Consider the following 14,942-nt stretch of genomic DNA (forward strand, 5'->3'; position numbering starts at 1 on the left):
TGACAAAAAAAAACAAAAAAAAAAAAAAAAAAAAAAAAACACTACAACAAAAACCACCTGGCAGGTTACACTACGTAACACGCGGGAAAGCGCGCTAACAGCCTCAGCTGGGCACTGCTCTCACCCACGTGCAGCCCCCTCCCCGGCAGGCTCAACACCCGCAGCAGCCGGGCCGGGAGCCGCCCCCGAGCCCCGCTCCCGCTCCCCGGCACCGCCGCTACCTTGGCGCGCGCGGGAACCCGCGAGCCGGGCCCACGCAGGCGTGGGGGGGCGTTTTGGAACGAGGGGCGGGCGCTGATTGGCCGAGCGCGGGGGAAGGCGGGCGCTGATTGGCCGAGCGCGGGGGAGCGGGGGTGGGACGAAGGCGCGGGCACAGCTGCCTCCGCCCGGCAGGGGGCGCCGCCGCACAGCGCACGGCGGTGGAGCCGGCGGCTCGGGAGGGAAGCAGGGAATGGGCGCAGCGGAGCGGAGCAGCGTGCGCTCCATACGCAGGGTTTGCTTATCGTCCGTAGTAAGGCATGGCGGTAAAGAAGCTTTGAACCGAGAGCCGAGCGGCCAGAGGAGGAGAGGTGTTCTGCTTGGCAGAGGGGGAGGAGGATAGGCGGGGGAGATGTGGGTACCTAAATGTTTCCATCCGAGCGGGTTATATAAAGTTAGCGTGCGTGTTACGTAACCGTCCCGGCGCTGCCGCGGTGTAGAAGTAGAAAACGAAGTAGGAAATAAATAAAATCGCGAAACGTGCGGGTCACGCGAAAGCCAGGAGTGTGTAGGTCAGGGATGACGGGCCGCGGGGAAGGTGGGATGACCCGGAGAACTCCGCGGTCCAGCGCCTTCCACAAGCTAAGGATCGACCCTCCCGGTAACAAATGTAAAGCCCTCCGGTGCCAGCCGGCCTGTTCACACAGTAGGCAGGCAGCAGGATTTCTGCACAGTGCGGGACCCATACACAAAGATAAAGTTGCATCTGTGTTTATGGGTAAGTTGGAGACGAGTGAAGAGATGACAAAGGAAATTAGTCCTTGAAGTGCCACAGCTGAAAGATCGGTGGGACTTCAGGTCATTTAGGTGTGTTTAAGAGGCAGCCGGCGAGTCAGAGGTACAGCCAGATGTAAGCAGATACAAAACTGTTCCACAGTTTTGACCAACAGGAAAAAAACAAAGGCAGAAATAGTGTCAAACCCAGCCAGCCGTGCCTAGATCCCTCCAATCACAGGGCTACTCTGCAATGAGACTACTTGAGTAACTTATGTCAATGGATCTCCACGTGCTATTTGTTTGCCCATTTATTCCTGTAAAGAGCAATCCATATAATACAAGTAATTTTAAAACTACAGCTAGAAGTATTTGTCAGGCTGCTTTTATTTGTGGCATATTACCAGAAACAGACTTTAAGGAAGACACGGGTGTTTTGTGTTGGGGGGGGGTATTTTCCCCTCTGCTCACATAGACGTTTCTCAAGTAGGCTTGACACAATCTGTTCACATTAATTCACTCACCTCCCTTCTACAAAAGCTCTCAAGTCTACTAAGTGGAGGGTCAGAATCCTTGTAAGGCCTTAAATTTAAAGAAATTGAAAGCCTCTTGTATCTCTTGAGTAAGAAAACTTAAGCTTTGGTCAATTTTAGGTCTTAGCAAACATAAATAGGACCTGAAGCAGAGGTTCTCTTGCAGAGAACCACCACTGCTTGTTTTAATTAGAATTCAAGTTCTCTCCTATGCTTGAAGCAGGAGCAACCTGATCCTTAATGGATTTAAACAAAAATGTTTTCTATAACTCTGGGCTTTGTTTTGTTGGTTTAAGACTAATCACAGTTCTTTTGAGAGATTTAAAAGCAGCAATAAAAATGGCTGCTTTGTTGCTTTACATATGAAGCTTGCTCTTAGCATTAATAATATCTATGGAAATCTAAATCTGAAAAGACAACTAGGTAGTTCCATAGTTCAGCTTTATGACTCTTCATGCACATCAAAAGAATAAAACTGTTAAATTCACGGTGTTCACCGCAAATTATGAAGTTTTATAACTAGCATCCCCAGGATCCTTTCGTTGTGACACACATGGGAAAAAAAAATCCAAATAAGCTAGGCATTAGTTCACTCTTGCACAGCAAGAATCAAGAATTGAAAACTTGGTAATTTTACCTAAATATCAATTTTAATGCATTGTACTATGTATAATGTCTGTGTATAAACATTTCAGCCAAAATCAAACCCTTGAATTATTAAAAATATATTTTTCATAAAGTGCTGCACAACCATATAGTTGTCAGCCTCCAATGAAACCAGGATGCCCAAGTTAAATTTTCCTGCTATTAACAGCTGGCATATTCTTCCTAAAATATACAGTCCTCTCACACATTCTGATTGTGGTTTCTGTTGTCCTTCTTGACAAAAACCAGCACAGAACTATCTCTTGGAACACGTAAGAAAAGAAACAAATGATGAAAATTTGTAAATCAACTTTATTCAACGATGAGCATCGTTTAGGCATCGGCAATAGTAACTTCAACTTCTACGCCTGGTTCGATGCTGATGGAAGTGATCTGCTTCACGATCTCAGAAGGGCTGTGCAGGTCAATGAGCCGCTTATGGATACGCATTTGGAAGCGATCCCAGGTCTTGGAACCCTCACCACAAGGCGTCTTCCTGGTAGTGATCCGCAGGGTCTGAAAAGTCAAACACGGGGTATTTAGCTGAGTAATCTACAATCACATGAAAAGATGATCACCTACAAATACTGTATGGTATCTATGCCATTAGAAAGTTACCCACTAAGCTTGGTCTGCTGATGTTAACACTCCTTCCCTACATATTTAATTTCATTTAAAAAATGAGTTCGTTATTAAAAGAAAGTGAACAGAAAAGCCCCTTCCACATTCAACATGTTTTGCACTTAACAGTTACCCTAGGTAGGTGTCAAAGCAACTTGTGAAATCATCTTTTTACACTGGGTCACCCTCAGTTTAGTAGCACTATTTTTCACCTCACCTTTTGTTCTTTAAAAAAATATGTTTTTAAGCACACAGCTGCAGAAAGAAAACCAATTTTTAAGACAGGAAAACAGTATCAAGTACCTTGGTAGGCATGCGAACAGGTCCCTTCACCTTCAGGTTTTTTTCCTTAGCACCTCTGATCAAGTCAGCACAGACTGAAAAAAAACATGCAGTAGCTCAGGTTTGCGACTATTTTACTTGCTTGATTTTTTTAAGCAAGTATTTTAAACAAGATGTTGGCTCAGAATAGCGTATGAGTGATCACTGCCATTCATTTAAAGCATTATCCTCACAGCCAACCACGTACAACTGGAAGTGTTGTGACACGATGAACGAAGCCACAGTGCAACAATAAGTAGGCATTACTACAAGCTTAAACTGTATTTAAGCTGTTATCAGCCTGAAGATCCTGCAAATAGTAAATTTTTTACATTTTTATTATATGATTGAACACTGGCAAAGCCAGTTCCTAAATAAGATTAAAAAAATTTTTAAAGAATGTTACACTAAACTCTTCATAACAGAAATAACAAAATATCAAGAAACCAGTGCTGTTCAGTTCTTACATTCAAAACGTGGTAACTATTTCAAAATTCTCCGTAAGAACTAAAGGGAAGAAGCTGCACTCTCTTGCATTAGTCATTAAGACATAAGTTTTCCACATAATGAAAACCCCCAAAACACTAACTTCCATTAAAAATTAAATCAGATTTTACTTCCTGGTGTATGAAGCACTTTGAATTGGCTTTGCGAGCCAAGGCACATACAAAAAGGCAAACAGTAACATCTTTAATTACAACTGGTTTCAGTACATTGTATTTTGCAATGCCTTACATGGCACCTATTATTCATTACTTGACAAGCTACCCAAGTAAGCAGAGAAGTACTACTCACCCTTCTCCAGTGATTTTACATTGCGACTTGTCAAAGTAATTCTAATGCGATGAATTGCCACCTCTTGTTCCACAGGTGCTTTGCCAGTATCTTTAAACGCCTAAAATGTTGAAGTTACAAATATAAGACACTACAGTGAACACCAACTAACGCTATCCACTGCCTCTTTGTTTAGAAACAGACTTCTAAAGTGTAAAGAACAATTTAGCTATGGAACTATTTAACAGTATTGACTAGAAAAGCTGTCTGAAGGGCATGGCAGCATGGTAGAAATAATGGGAAGAGAATGAAAGGGCTAAGTCCTAACTCCAAGGAAAAGCAAGTTTTTTTTGGTCTAACTACATCTCAGGATGGGAAGCTCCACACCCTTCCCTGGGTTGCCTATATACAGCTGGCACAAACATTTCTTTTCCTCAAAAAAAAAAAAAAAAATTCATTCTTCATGTATCTCACAACTTAACCTCACCACAAATGAAGTAGCAAAGACTTGATCAACAAACCTCCAACAACTCACTCCGTGAGAACAAAAAAGGGCACCTGGCCAGAAAGACTAATTTGGCCACTCAAAAAACTGATTTGAGTTGCTTAAGCAATTAAACACTTACAAATAATGCGGCACTAATGTGAGTTAAGTGAGCTGATGAAGTAGGAATAAAAATATGGACAAAGGTCTTAAGAGAATTGAAATATATGCCTCTATAAAAATATAATACAAAATATGAAAATATAGGGGGGTTGCCCAGAGGATGGAGCCAGGCTCTTCTTGGTGGTGTCAAGCAGAACACAGGAGACAACGGGCAGAAACTAATGCACAAAGTTCCACTTGAACATTAAGAACTTCTTTACTGTGCTGGTGACTGAGCACGGGAACAGACTGAGCACGGGAACAGACTGCCCAGAGAGACTGTGTGCGGTGTATCCCTCACTGGAGATATTCAAGAGCCATCTGGACTCAATCCTGTGCCATGTGCTCTAGGATGACTCACTGTGGTCCCTTCCAACTTGACCTGTTCTGTGATTGTGTGAAACACGGGATGTCACAATGACAACGAGGTGCTACCTGCCCCATCAGCAGACCACGTCCCCTAACAAGAGCCGCCTGTGAGGGCAGAGACACGAGGCCGGACCAGCACCGCTCACGCCGGGCTCCGGCCGCCTCCGCCCCGCCTGCGCTGCCCCGCGGTGCCGCTCCCGAAGGGAAGGGCACTCCGGGCCCACAGGCCGCCCTCCCTGCCCGCCGGCTCGGGGTAAGCTCCGGGAGCTGCCCCAACAGCCGAGGACCCTCCGGGAAGCGCACCGCCGGGAAGCGCAGCGCTTCCCGGGGCCGAGGGCCTGCACGGCGCGGCGCCCACGCGGCGGGGCCGGCGCGGCGGCCCCGCTCCCTCCCCCGTCCCCGTCCCTCCTCCGCCTCACCATGGCGGCAGCGGGGCCTTCCTGACCGACTTATTCCCGGGCTCGGGCGGCGCGGGGCCCAGCGAACAGCGGTGAGCCAGGAGGCGGCGGCGGCGCGGGAGAGGCGGGCGTGGCGGCGGCGGGCGCTTATATAGCGGAGCGGCGCCGCCTCCATCCGGGCGCTGCGGGACCTTTCACCCGCCCGCCGGGCGCGGAAGCCGCGGTGGCTCTGCTTCCTGCGGGGATGGTGGCCCTGTAGTCCCGGCTCATGGCGAGTGGAGCAGGACCTGCGGCCGGCAGCTGCTGTGCCCTCTCCTCGGGCTTGGCCCTTCCCGCGGGACACAGCGCCCTTCCCGCTCGGGTCCCGCCGGCATCTCGGGCTCCTGCTTGCCTTTTCCAGGAGATTTCGGCGTTCTGCTGGTGGGAGGGCCGGGATTTGGCGCGCAATTGAGGCTTCATCGCTTTCAGGGATACAAGCCCGTTCCCGTCTGAGCCTTTGGGTCTTTTTATCTTCTTTCATTACTGAAAGCGACAGGACGAGAGGACATGGTCTTAAGCTGTGCCAGGGGAGGTTTATGTTGGACATTAGCAGGGATTTATTTATTTACAGAAAGGGTGATAAGACACTGGAAGGGCTGCCCAGGGAGATGGTGGGCGCTGTTCCTGGAGGTGTTTAAGGAACGACTGGATGTGCTGGACGTGGTGGTGTTCGGTCACAGGTTGGACTCGATGGCCCCAGAGGTCTGTACCAGCCCAGCTGATTCTGTGAATCTGTAAAGTGGAGGTGCGAGAGCAGAAGTTTTAAGTAAAAGCGCTCATTTTATTCATGCTTAAATTTAAGAACTTAAATAAATTTTATTTATGGAAGTTCCATTATCCGTTCAGGTTGGGCATTGGAGAGATATTTTTTACTGAGTGTTGTCTTTGATTTGGCCTGGACAATTGTTAGTCCCAAACCAAGCATTTTGCTGAAAATATATCTATTTCAAGTTACATCACTGGAGAACCAGAGAAATATGTATTGAAATGATTGCCTATAGTAGCATCACTATGACTATCTTTTAAAATTAATAATTAATTCTAATTTAGAGTTCTGTCCAGGAATCAAAGACATGTATAATTAGCATAATTACTGCACCTCTGGAAGCTTAGTTTTTACTACAGTTGTTCAAGGAGTTTACTTGGTATTTTAAGATGAGCTTACTTTCAGCTGTCACACTCTGCTTTAACGTATATTTTTTTCCCTAACAGTTGCTTTAGATGTCTTCATTTGGTCCTTAAACCTCATGTGATGCAGTTAACTTTTACATGTCAACTATTCCATTGTTTGCTTGTTTGCACTTGGATTATTTGTACTCTTTGAAATCTCTAATTTACTAGTATCTTCTTTGAAAGTACTAGAGGCTGTATTCTGATAAAGCAGCTCCAAAATATGTGAATAAAGAAGTCGTCATCCTCTTGCTGTTTCCTGAAATGCAGCAATGTCTTTTGCCAGTGGAGATCAGTACGTGAAAAATCTGTTTTGATGATAGTCATGTTTCTCTTGTCTCTTCTACCCTGCAATGAAAACATAATTTGGTTCTGGTGGTTTGCTTTGGAGCCATTTAACAATTACATATATACTATTTTTGAACTCATATGCAAGTAACCCATGTTTATTCTGTTACCAGCTATTCCAGCTACTTCCTGAGGAAGTTTTCCATCTATAAGTGTTTTAAATTCATCACTCTTAAATACATGACCTCACACTGATCATGCTGAAGTACTTAGTTTTCCTGTAATCCAGATGGTTCCCAATCAGCAGCCTTGCTGCACTATTTACTTAGAGCTTTTATGAATGTTCTTAGTAAACTTCATTTCCAGATAAAATACTGAGTATCTTGCTGCCAAGAACTAATTCCCGTGGGATTCAATTAGAAATATGTCTGACTGACACAGACCTGTAGCTTTAGTTTTAATTTGCTCACTATGAACTGTAGGTGCCAGTTTCTCTGTATCCTACTGAAAAAGTCAATGTGCAAGTGTGTTATATCAACACTGATCCTATTGTCTACCAAAGGCTGTAATTGCATGAGAAAAAAAAGTAAAGTAATTCTGAAAAGATACGTTTTCCATACATTTAAGCTGTGTCATTTAAGTACAATTTGCTCATTCCTTATTCCTTCCTCATTTGCTTATTTCTTATTCCTATATGAAGAAGTTGGTTTGGGTTTGGATTTTTTTTTCCCTAGAGAAAAAATATTTGGGTTTGGATTTTTTTTTCACAGTGAGTTGACTGTGAGTTCCTGAATTTGTTCCTTTCTTACTTACTTTCCTAGTATTGGCATTACCTCAGCTTTCTCTGAGATTTTTCTTTTTTTTTCCTGAGCTTCCCCAGATTTCTCAGAGCTTATGGAAAATCCACATTAACAGCACACAAGTCTCCTTTGCCAGCTCTTAAAATTCTTGGATGCAGGCTATCTGGAGCTGCTGATTTAAAAACCGCCTCACTTCTGTTCCTATGTTTAAGGCTTACCATGGCTATTGATGGAATTTTCTGATATATGTTGTTTTTCGTCACAAATGTGCAACAGAAATTTATCTAAACTTTCTGTTTTCTCTGAAATACACTATATATTAAAAAAAATGCTCCTTCTTGCCATTCATGTGAGTAAAAAGCCATTCTAAATACTACTTTTTGTATATCTTGTATTTTGTCATTCTTCTTCAAAATTCATATTTTGTATTCTGCCTGGTTTTCCTTTGATTACATACTGCTTTTTGTGTAGGTTTTTCTCCCCAGACCGTGCTAACTTTAGTTAAGAGATAGTGATTCTGTTACTTAAATTAATACCCAACAGTCTGTGCTTTTTAGATGAAGCTTCCAGGAATGTTTCCCTCATGTCAAGTAATTAAGAAGATAAATGATTAAGAAGCAAGACATGCTTTTGACATAATTCAGTAGTCTGTAGCAAAACCAATTTGATACCTAATTTAATGATTTATCATACAGAGTATCAGTCCATGTGCTTTCATGATACTTTCTGACTTTTGTTTTGGGGTTTACAGATTACTGGGGATTTTTTTTTCTCTCTTCCTTTGACTAGTTTGTCCTTTAGAGGAGTAGATTCTGGGATGAGTCTGTCTATGTGACAGAAGGAGTGTGTTCATATAGTCAGTCAGGTCTTTTGTAGTAACTTAGTGAAATGCAGATTTTTCTTGTCTTCTGGTGAGTGTTGAACCTTTCTGATGCACCTTTGGCTGGGTCAAAGGACAGACATACTCCCCAGGCTTTGCAGCTTGGGTTGTGAACACCATCCATTTTTTTGAGTAGAGTTATTCTGCTTATTTCACACTGGTGGCCCATGGATGTGGCAGGGCTCACAGTAGCTTCGTTAAATCTGCTGTGTCACTTTTCATAGTGGTTATTTCATGTGGGCAGCTCCCTGGAAGCTGTCTTGGTTATGCCAGCCTAATACCTCTAGTATTTGCTTTCTGTGGTGATGAACATATTGCTATTTACTTGTAAATCTCTTCCTTCTCCAAGGTCATTGGGATCTAAACACACTTCTAAGGGTTTTGTTTGAGCTTCTGGTCTTCAAATACTTGTGAAGCAGGATCATAGAAAGCAGGCTTCCACGAAGGTCATCAATAGATGGTTGAGTCTCTAAACCAGTCAGGAGAAATCCAATGAAATCTATTTTCAACTCTTTTAAGAAAGGCTACAGTATCTGTCTGCTTGGTCTTAATTGTAGGTATCTGCTGATCCTCTTGTGTTATGTTTCTCAGTTGTATCATGTTGCAGAACTCTCATCCAAGTTCTTTGCTCAGCAATTAGCTTTCTCTACAAGTGCCTGAGATACTGGAACTTCAGAAAAAAAAAAACTGGAAAACACACTTCCCTTTAAAAGACTGATTTGTGTAGATGGATAGCTGCTAACTGATACTGCTCTCTGCAGGTAGCAGGCAGACAGAATACACAGCTGGAGTTCTCATATTGCACCTAGCCTGTCCATTTTACATTTCCTAAATTTTCATGCCAGTTCTAGCATAAAGCTCAGCATATAAAAATGCAACCACCCGTCAAAATACTAGGCTCTCTTAAAAAGTCCTCATGTAAGCATGGAAAACATGAACTAGGTCTGTGATTCAGAAAAAGAGCAACTGTGCCTTTACTGTTGACAAACATTGCCACAAATATTGATTGTTAGGAGATGTTTTCAAGTGGGCAACTTGAACTTCATTGTTACCAGCACAAGCTCTTTCTTTCAAAATATGTGCTTTTTGTCTAGGAGGTAATACACTTGGCTTCTAATATCATTGATATGGTTAGAGCAAAACTTCTCCCTTGTCAGCCTGTTTTGCCTTGTTTTTCTGACACGGGTCACTGTGACAAAAAATGCAAAGCTGTTGATAGGCTACAGCATTTCTAGTGACGTCGAATCTGTGATACATCATGACAATATGCCTTCAAACACTCGGGGCTGAAACAGCATTGTCCACCTGGGAAGCTTTCAGGAGGATATTTGAATTCATCCTGTTCTAGTTCAATCTTAATTTTTTTTTTTCAAGTTGATGAATTACATGTTCTCTGCTTTCCTGAAAGAATGTTTGTTTTCTCTCCACTCTTTGCTCTGCAGATGTAATGCTTCTGTCAGATTCGCAATAATGAAAAAAATACCTTTGGCAGAAAATGACTCACACAGCCTTGATAGCAACCAAGGTGGTTTATTGATTATCAACATGTAATTTGCTGATAATCAATGAACTGAATTGTGGATCAGTATCAGCACTACAACAGAAATCACAATACTAGAGGCTTACAAACTGCTGGTAAGCACCTACAAGTTTCATACCCTTCTACAACTGATCCCACTTACATAGTCACACATTTCTTATATGCACTTCCACTCTCTTGCAACAAATGTGCATTACAGTACACAGTCCCACTTTTGGAAGCCTGTGCAGCCATTCCACATACCAGGGGGAGTGGATCCCTGCTGTTCCTTCATCCTGCCAGTCCCCCCTAGTCTGTACCAGGAGTGGGGTGGCAGGTACTTACCATGTCTGATGAGGAGGGTCTTAGAAATATTAGCACCTACCACAAGTTTTCTTCTAATAATGACAAATTCTCATGCTGCTTTTGAAGCTTTCTCCCCCAACTCCTCCCAAAGACTCTTGTTAATCTAATTCCCATTACCATTTAATCTGGGTGGTCACTGTCTTAAGCAAGCTTTGTTATTGTTAATTTCCTCTTTGTGTTACCAGGTTGTGGGCAAACGTCCTCTCAGAACATGCCAGTTTGGGTATTCAGTTCACACACACTATTTATACTTGCATTCCTGCTCTATCACTTGTTGTTATCCAGGCCAGGTTTCTAAGAGTGGAGGCATGCAATTCCTGTACCCCCAGCATCAGCCCAGTGAAAGCAGAACTAGTGGGCATACAAACAGAACTGTGGGTTTTTTGCATCCAGTTTTCATTTTGGACATCACCTCAGATGACTTCATGTGGGGAAAAGTTAATCAAGTACAAAAAATAATAAACTACACAAATCTCTCCAGTCTGGATTTGGCCACTTGAGGCGGCACCACTTGGCAGTGTTTGTTGTGATCTGTTTCACTTTGTGAAAATAGTTCAAGAAGGCTGCAGTAGTTCGTAGAACACATTGAAAACTTGCACCTACTCAAATAATACCTATGTGACTCATTGAAAAGAAAAAGCTGTTTTAACACCAGAATTGGAAATGCCTTCCAGGACACAGGTTGTTTTGCTGCTCTTACCTCGCTGGCTTCTCTGTGGATGCTTTGTACTGACAGTGTTTAGGAACTGGTGGCACATACTGGTGCATACAAACTTTCACAAGACTGTGCTATGAAAGAATTTGGAGTTGTCTTTCCTCCTCATGTCTGCCTCCTGCAAAGACTTTGTGGGAAGCTGCCAGCCACAGGGTATTAGCATGGTTGGATGTCTGTCCTGGAGGGAAAAAATGGTGTTTAATTTTACAGCAATTCTGTTTACCAGTATATGTAGCCCATATATGTTTGCCCATGTGTTTTAGAGCCCAGATATGAAGTTACTGATCATGTTTTTTTCATCCAAAAGCCAGTTTAATCTAATGTAATTCTTCGGCGAGACAGAGTAGTAGGGAATCATTTCACGGCGCTTGTGCTGCTTCTCTGTCATGGAACAGGGATAATTCAAGGAATGGTTCTGGCCTCACACTGCCTTATGACTAGAAGAAAAATTTCTCTTGATATGGAATGCATCTCTCCCTCATGATTGCATTTTTGTGTTTGTGAAAAGCTTTTCCTCATCTCTTTAGAACTAGTGTCCTTTTGTGATATTCTTGATCCAACGAGTTTTCTAATGGTGAATGCTTGCAAGCACAAAATTTAGTAAATGCACAGATGATGAAGAGACTTAAAACAATGGGTGACTTCCACCTTGATGTTACAGGACTATTAGAGCTGGATATTAGTTGCAACTTGCAATTTTATCTAGATTACATCCAGGTGTCAGCCTTCTCTGGGACTTGAGGTGCCCTTCCCAACCCTGGCATCTGGAAAGAAAGATTAAAGCCGATTCAGCAATGCTTCTCCTGTTGTGACCTGACCCTCTGTGAACTAGCCAAGCTAAATTACTCAAAACCTGACAGGAACAGGAATAGTAACATGGAACTTAGGACCTGGAATTAAAGGAGATACTGTGGTGTTAAAGATGTGCTTTAGAAGCAGGAGTTAGTAGCCACTGAGGAAATCATCACACTGTGATTGCTCAGAACAGCTGGTCGGATCCACAACATAACATGAAAGTGATCCAAGAGGCATCAAATACGAAGAAGTTTTGGTTTCAAAGGATTTACTAACTTCTCTGCAAGGCTAATGTGGCAAAGTGGCAGCTGCAGTTTACTGCATGGAAGTTATGAGGTTGCAGTAGCAGGGCAGGAGCAACAGCCATAGACTTTGAAATATCATTCATAGAAAGCCCAGAAGTTTTGTTTAAGAGAACATCTTACTACGAGATTACAGCAAGTCTATTAAAATTATCTTTCACCTAAATGTGTGCCAGAAGTTCCTTCTTCATGAAAATGGGGCTTGTGCATGGCCTTTCACACCAGTCTACAAAATGTGGTTGTAAATGTGGAATATAGTTTGCTATATTTTTCCCTTAGGAAATGATATAAAATAGAAGAATATTTTTTCCCCTGCAGCAATAACATAAGAGCAACTATATGTAAATTAATGTGCACTAATGTGCAAATGATTGCACATCTGACATTCCTGCCTCTGTGCACAGTGAAATCCCCAGCAACAGGTCTTCCAGATCAAGGGAAACAGTATTTCCTACAGGTTTAAAACTGAGGAAAAGATAGTATTTATTCGGGTTGTGGTCAAGCATTCAATTTTTAGGCAAATAAAATTAAGTATTGTGGTAAACATAGAAGGTGGGTTTGAGTATGGTACCTATATCCCCTGAAAAAAATTCAGAAATACTTGTCATTTTTTCAGCATTATGACCTCGGGTTTTTAGTTTATGTATGAAACACATATGTATAAAAATACTGTTTCAATAATTATGACTGTTGGAAGTTGTTTCTGAGAGCATCCAGCAGCCACTTCATCCTACCAATAGCCCCTTACCACACTGCTACAGGTGTATTTCCTTTTTGAGAGTCCCTTACCTGTTCAGAAGAATAACTGATTCTCATACACTCCTGTGAAATATTCCTGGTGTGAGGTAGAGCCAATACCTTTATTCTGGCAGGAACAAACGCTTATGCTAATACCTAGGAATTGTTTCTCATTTTTCCTAGAGGAAAAAAAAAAAGCAGTAACACACCTTTGATACAGAAAATGGAGTTTTTTATTCTTAAAAATCTTCTGTATATAAAGGAAATTTCTTTTCCAATGAAAACTCTACTTGTGTACTAGCATACATTGCTAAGTCATTGGTGCTACTTAAATATAGCACTAACTAATCATAATTAGTGCGATCATAAAGAAAAGGAAATTTTAAAACCCTCTCAGGCAGTCTGGGCACTGGTAATGGCTTGCAGAGCCATTAAAATTAAACACATTTTCAAGAACACTTGGGGTTTTGGGGGGCTGGGAGCAAAAGTCTATGCTTCTTTCAACAAACCAAGAGACTACTTTGACCTGGTGGAAACAGGTGACCACTCTGAACTGAATCAGTAGCCTTGTCTGATGTTAAGCACTATTTCAAGACCTTAATTTAAGTCATGCAGGACCCTGACAGTCTGGTGGGCAGGTTTCTCCAGCATACAACACAGAAAGCCACACGCCAGTATAAACTTAGTTCTCAGTGAGAGCTTCACTGATTGAAAGGGTTGTAGCAAATAGATTTGGATTTTGGGGTGTCTCCTCTCTCCCTGTCTCTGGCTTATCTCCTTGCCTCCTCCAGCCCTTGTCTCCCTGGGCAAATGGCTCTTTTGCTGTGATCAGTCAGGTAGTGCTGATCTTTTATGATCATGACACTTTTTCAAATGTTGTTTGCAATTCAATATACAACTTTTTAAACAAACACTGCAAGTGAACATTTTAAAAACATTTTTTTAATGTACTACTAACTGCATTTGTTTCCTCTGAAAGTCAGCTGTTGGCCGGAATGATTTATTAAACTTCAGGAATATCTCATTTTCCCCTTTCAAATGGAACACATTTAATAGCAATCATTTCACTCCCAAAAGCTGTACAAGGATTGACAACTTTAGGGGAGATCTGGAGTTCTGTAACCTTCTTAACAAAGAGAAATCAGTGTGACATTCATCTATTGGCATGTTAGTGCTGTGATACATTCCTTCAAAAGCTTTGCACGTAGCTTTTGTGTTACCTGTAAACCATTTTATTGGAACTGTTGGATAAGAGAAAAACAAGGATGTGGAAAAGGTGTATGGTATGTCTCTAAACTTACTGTATTATGTAATATATACTATTAACTACTATTAAAGGAAATCCAGCCTCCCCAGCCTATCAGTTCCCTTAAGTACATTCAGCTTTTTTACAGTCCCTGTTCAGGTGCAACTTTCTATACTTGCCTCTGAGACCAGTTTCCTTTGTGCCGTATCAGAATCAATACCCTTTCACCATTTTTAACTGGTTGAGAAAAATACATGGCTTGAAAATAAAACTGGTTTTCCTTCTGCCCTTGTGGAGGGAGTGACTTAAAAAGAACTGGACATTTACATTTCCAATTTGCAGCCTACTTTGCTCTTTGTAGCCTGGCACATGTGCAGTAGAATATTTATTAAGTTATGAATTGCCCTATTATCCCAGGTGCCCTGCAAAGGCAAATGCAATCACCTCCCTGCTCTGCTGAACACTTGGGCTATTGAACTTCAGGCTGGGTTGACAGCAGAACTCAGTCTCGTGCTCAGAGAAGTCCAGGGGTGGGTGGTGGTGCCTCTACTGTCAAACTGTCCCATGGCATCCTTAGCTACTGGCAGACTGGGATAGATGCCAGTAAACTTTTTTGTTCCATTTGCCTTCTTTAACTGGTTTTAAGGCTTTTCTTTGACAGGCAGACAAATATTTGGCAGCTGGGTTAACTGAAGCATAGAAAGAGCCTCTTTGAGTGCTGCATGAAGGTATTTGCAGCAGATAAATAGCTAGAACAAAGTAAAAGTAGAATATTTCAAGTACAGTTAATTTTAAAAATAACCAT

General features: G+C 42.2%; 1 protein-coding gene, 1 long non-coding RNA gene and 1 other non-coding gene across 3 annotated transcripts; 1 reads left to right on the forward strand and 2 right to left on the reverse strand.

The window, feature by feature from the left end:
* Positions 1-2,442: 2,442 nt before the first annotated feature.
* Positions 2,443-5,416, reverse strand: RPS20 (ribosomal protein S20). The gene is made up of 4 exons (XM_053968395.1): positions 5,301-5,416; positions 3,888-3,987; positions 3,075-3,148; positions 2,443-2,666 (listed from the first exon to the last, which is right to left on the reverse strand). Exons 1-4 carry the CDS (start codon positions 5,301-5,303, stop codon positions 2,484-2,486), a joined length of 360 nt encoding a protein of 119 aa, XP_053824370.1. The 5' UTR covers positions 5,304-5,416; the 3' UTR covers positions 2,443-2,483.
* Positions 3,228-3,291, reverse strand: LOC128801921 (small nucleolar RNA U54). Its single transcript, XR_008435278.1, has one exon. It is a non-coding gene; the product is annotated as a small nucleolar RNA U54 (small nucleolar RNA).
* On the forward strand, positions 4,909-6,146 carry LOC128781594 (uncharacterized). The gene is made up of 2 exons (XR_008428437.1): positions 4,909-5,134; positions 5,890-6,146. It is a non-coding gene; the product is annotated as an uncharacterized LOC128781594 (long non-coding RNA).
* Positions 6,147-14,942: the final 8,796 nt, after the last annotated feature.

Source organism: Vidua chalybeata, chromosome 1 (genome assembly GCF_026979565.1).
Source record: "Vidua chalybeata isolate OUT-0048 chromosome 1, bVidCha1 merged haplotype, whole genome shotgun sequence".
Taxonomy (NCBI): domain Eukaryota; kingdom Metazoa; phylum Chordata; class Aves; order Passeriformes; family Viduidae; genus Vidua; species Vidua chalybeata.

What these genes read in the sequence shown, in the direction of transcription:
- RPS20 (XM_053968395.1), bottom strand. An exon ending in TGTAAAATCACTGGAGAAGG is followed by an intron (nt 3,149 to 3,887) that starts GTGAGTAGTACT and finishes GTTTTTTTTCAG; the next exon opens with TCTGTGCTGACTTGATCAGA. An exon ending in CTGTTCGCATGCCTACCAAG is followed by an intron (nt 2,667 to 3,074) that starts GTACTTGATACT and finishes TTGACTTTTCAG; the next exon opens with ACCCTGCGGATCACTACCAG.